Here is a 2,745-nt window from a genome sequence, read left to right on the forward strand (position 1 = left end):
TTAAACCATGATTGACTACAGGCGTGTTTTTCACATTTTTCTGTTTCCATAAGATGCCTCAAGCCTCAAGGCCTGCAGAGATAAACCCACTGAGAGCAGATATATTCTCAGATATGAAAACAAAACCTGTTTGTTTTCACACCTTCTGCTTGAATCCATGAAGGCAAATGTCTCACTGATTACACCCCATTCTCTAACATACAGCTCTCACAAAATATTAGTATTTTACTCTCTGAGGGATATGTGAAAAACAAAACTGATAAGACGCAACTCAAAATGCTTTCATACAATCAGGCTGTCTGGCGTCCAGTGCATTTAAATCAAGGGGGCTCTATTTTAAAAGATGCAAATACCAGCGGAGGCCGAGCTGAGGCCCACAAAAGGGGGATTACAACAGAGCTAAGAATTCCATAGGCCTCTTCTACCGGCTGTCAGTGTGTGACATGAGTCTTATGATCTTTCACTATGTCTGTAATAAATACTAATACATTCTGCAGAAGTGTAATCTGCTATCCAGTACAGTAAACCATAGGAAGTGTCAGAGGTCCAGACATCACAACAAGACCTGTCAAGTCTGCCAGAGTGCCAAACTTGCAGGAATGACTCAACAATTTGGACTAAAATGATTGCGTTGGCAGATATGTGTTCAAACTGGGATAAAACCGCTGACGTGAGTTTCTAGTGAGGAAACGACAGGTTGTGAGTTGAGTGACTAACCTACATTTTCAGTGTAGTGAGCTAAGAGCGGCTGTAGGTTGTTTACATTTGGATATCCTGCCAGAAATGGAACCTCCCTCCACCAGAGGCCCCGTCTTCCCTCTTCCCTCCCTCCACATTTTTTGTGCAAAAATTCATCTCTTTTCCTCCCCTGAGCAAAAAAAAAAACAGCAACTCTTGCAGCTTGTCTCCCATTGTGCACAAGAAAAGGTTGTAAAGTTGGCAGTGCTCAGAGCCAGAAATGCAGCAGTGCAACACAAGAACAGAACCAAACATTAGTAAACCTTAAGACAAGGAGGATTAAAATTATGATCTGCATGAAGATAAGTTTCAATTAAAATTCTTAGAGGCTAAAGTATGCTGTGGATCTTATATGTGCACAGCAAGAAATGCCTTAAGTTAACATGATCAACAGGTTGCTAATAAACATTAAAATTATTACTATTTTAATTGAAAATATTTGGGTGTTACGGATAAAAAAAAGATGCTCAGGCTCTATATAAACAACCTTCCTTGTTAAAAACAATCATCTTCTGCCCCCCACTGCCCAAGTTCAAGCTCAGCCTGTGTCACCGTCAGTCTGCGCCTGTAACCGCACATGTCGCTGCACGGCCGGCGGCACGGCGCTTCCCAGAGCCGCTCCGCCTCCCTCCGCTGCGTATGCTGCTGTATAACGTTGGGTGACATAACTAGGTCAGTGGAACAGCCAGATCCCTCTCCCTCTGTACGCTCACACTGTCGGCCATGCTGGCACAGCCATCACATCACAACAACATCATAACTACACCAACACTGTTCAAATTCATCTTGTCAAGTAAATGTCACAAAAAACGAAATGTTTGCCAGATTTATCAGGATTGTTTTATTTTTATTTTTATTTTTTTTTATAGAAAATATCACAAAACTTGATTATTAGCCTACCAATAAATTCAAGAAAAATATCTTAATGCATGTTTTATTCTTTAAAGCGCCCACTATATATATGGTTTTAGTTCACCTGCTCTGAAACCCGATCATCTGGATTACATAATTCCAGTTTTGGTTAACAACAACCTCCACTCATGCCCCTCCCTCACCTCATTGCATAACTCCAACATGGATCCCCAGACAAAAAAAAAAAGGACTCCCAGGTGAGATATGACTCACATTTTTTTTTTTTGTTTGTTTGTATTTTGCAAAAACAGACACATTCGGCACCGCCATGAATCATAAAGCAAAATCACGCCTGTGTACAAAATGAAGTCTTGGACTGATTCCAACATAAACAGACCCGAGAGGTGATTACAAAAACAAAGTGAATTTATCTGGTTGAGCAAATTCTCATGATTGAACAGCATGCCTCCAGCTCTTCAAACATTACATGCTGAACTTCGCTGTGGAGCGTGCAGCCTCGGGGCTCTGTGCACAGATAATCCAGTCATGAGGGATTAATGCGCACTGGGAGGAAAACAGGCGCACTCAAGTTTCCCCCCCGTGCGCACACATGTGGCCGTTCAAGCCCTTACAAAAACCCTTAAACCAACTTCAAACTAAACATGCACCCATTTTTACTGTGACATAGAATCAACTCACCTCTCATTTTGGATGTTTTCTTCTTCCTGTGCTGGACGATGGGAACTCGGCTACATGTGGTTAATGTAGGTGTCAGGACAGGAGGAGAATAAAAGCGCAGGAGCCAGAGTGAGCTGGCTCTGTAAATATTAACTTCGTCCCGGCTGCAGACAGCTCTCGTAAAGCACGACCAACAAAAAAAAAGAGTAACTACCCGAAACTCCTTTCCCTCTATCGCTCGGTCATGTCCGAGCGGAATAAAAGAGTGAAGAAAGTCGCTTTGGATCGCATCGTAACAGTCTCGGGGAACAGATTTGTCTCAACTTCTTTTGACAGAATAGTCCCACGGTGGTCGACGAGAGGTGTTCTGTACCCCCCCTCTGCGCTCTGACTCTACGCTTGCTTTCCTCTCAGTCTACCCTGCTAACCTACTTTCTCCAAGCGTGGACTCTCCCATGATCTCACTGCCGACAGCTC

General features: G+C 43.0%; 1 protein-coding gene across 1 annotated transcript in view; it reads right to left on the bottom strand.

Moving 5' to 3' along the window:
• LOC118334324 (nuclear receptor ROR-beta-like) overlaps window positions 1-2,745 on the bottom strand; it is a gene marked incomplete in the record, with an annotated part of 10,360 nt that extends 7,615 nt beyond the window's left edge. The window contains 1 exon segment of the mRNA XM_035670206.1: window positions 2,290-2,745. Coding sequence (XP_035526099.1) covers window positions 2,290-2,296 — 7 coding nt within the window.

The sequence above is a fragment of the Morone saxatilis genome, unplaced genomic scaffold (assembly GCF_004916995.1).
Source record: "Morone saxatilis isolate NCDOM2014 unplaced genomic scaffold, NCSU_SB_2.0 Contig23, whole genome shotgun sequence".
Taxonomy (NCBI): domain Eukaryota; kingdom Metazoa; phylum Chordata; class Actinopteri; family Moronidae; genus Morone; species Morone saxatilis.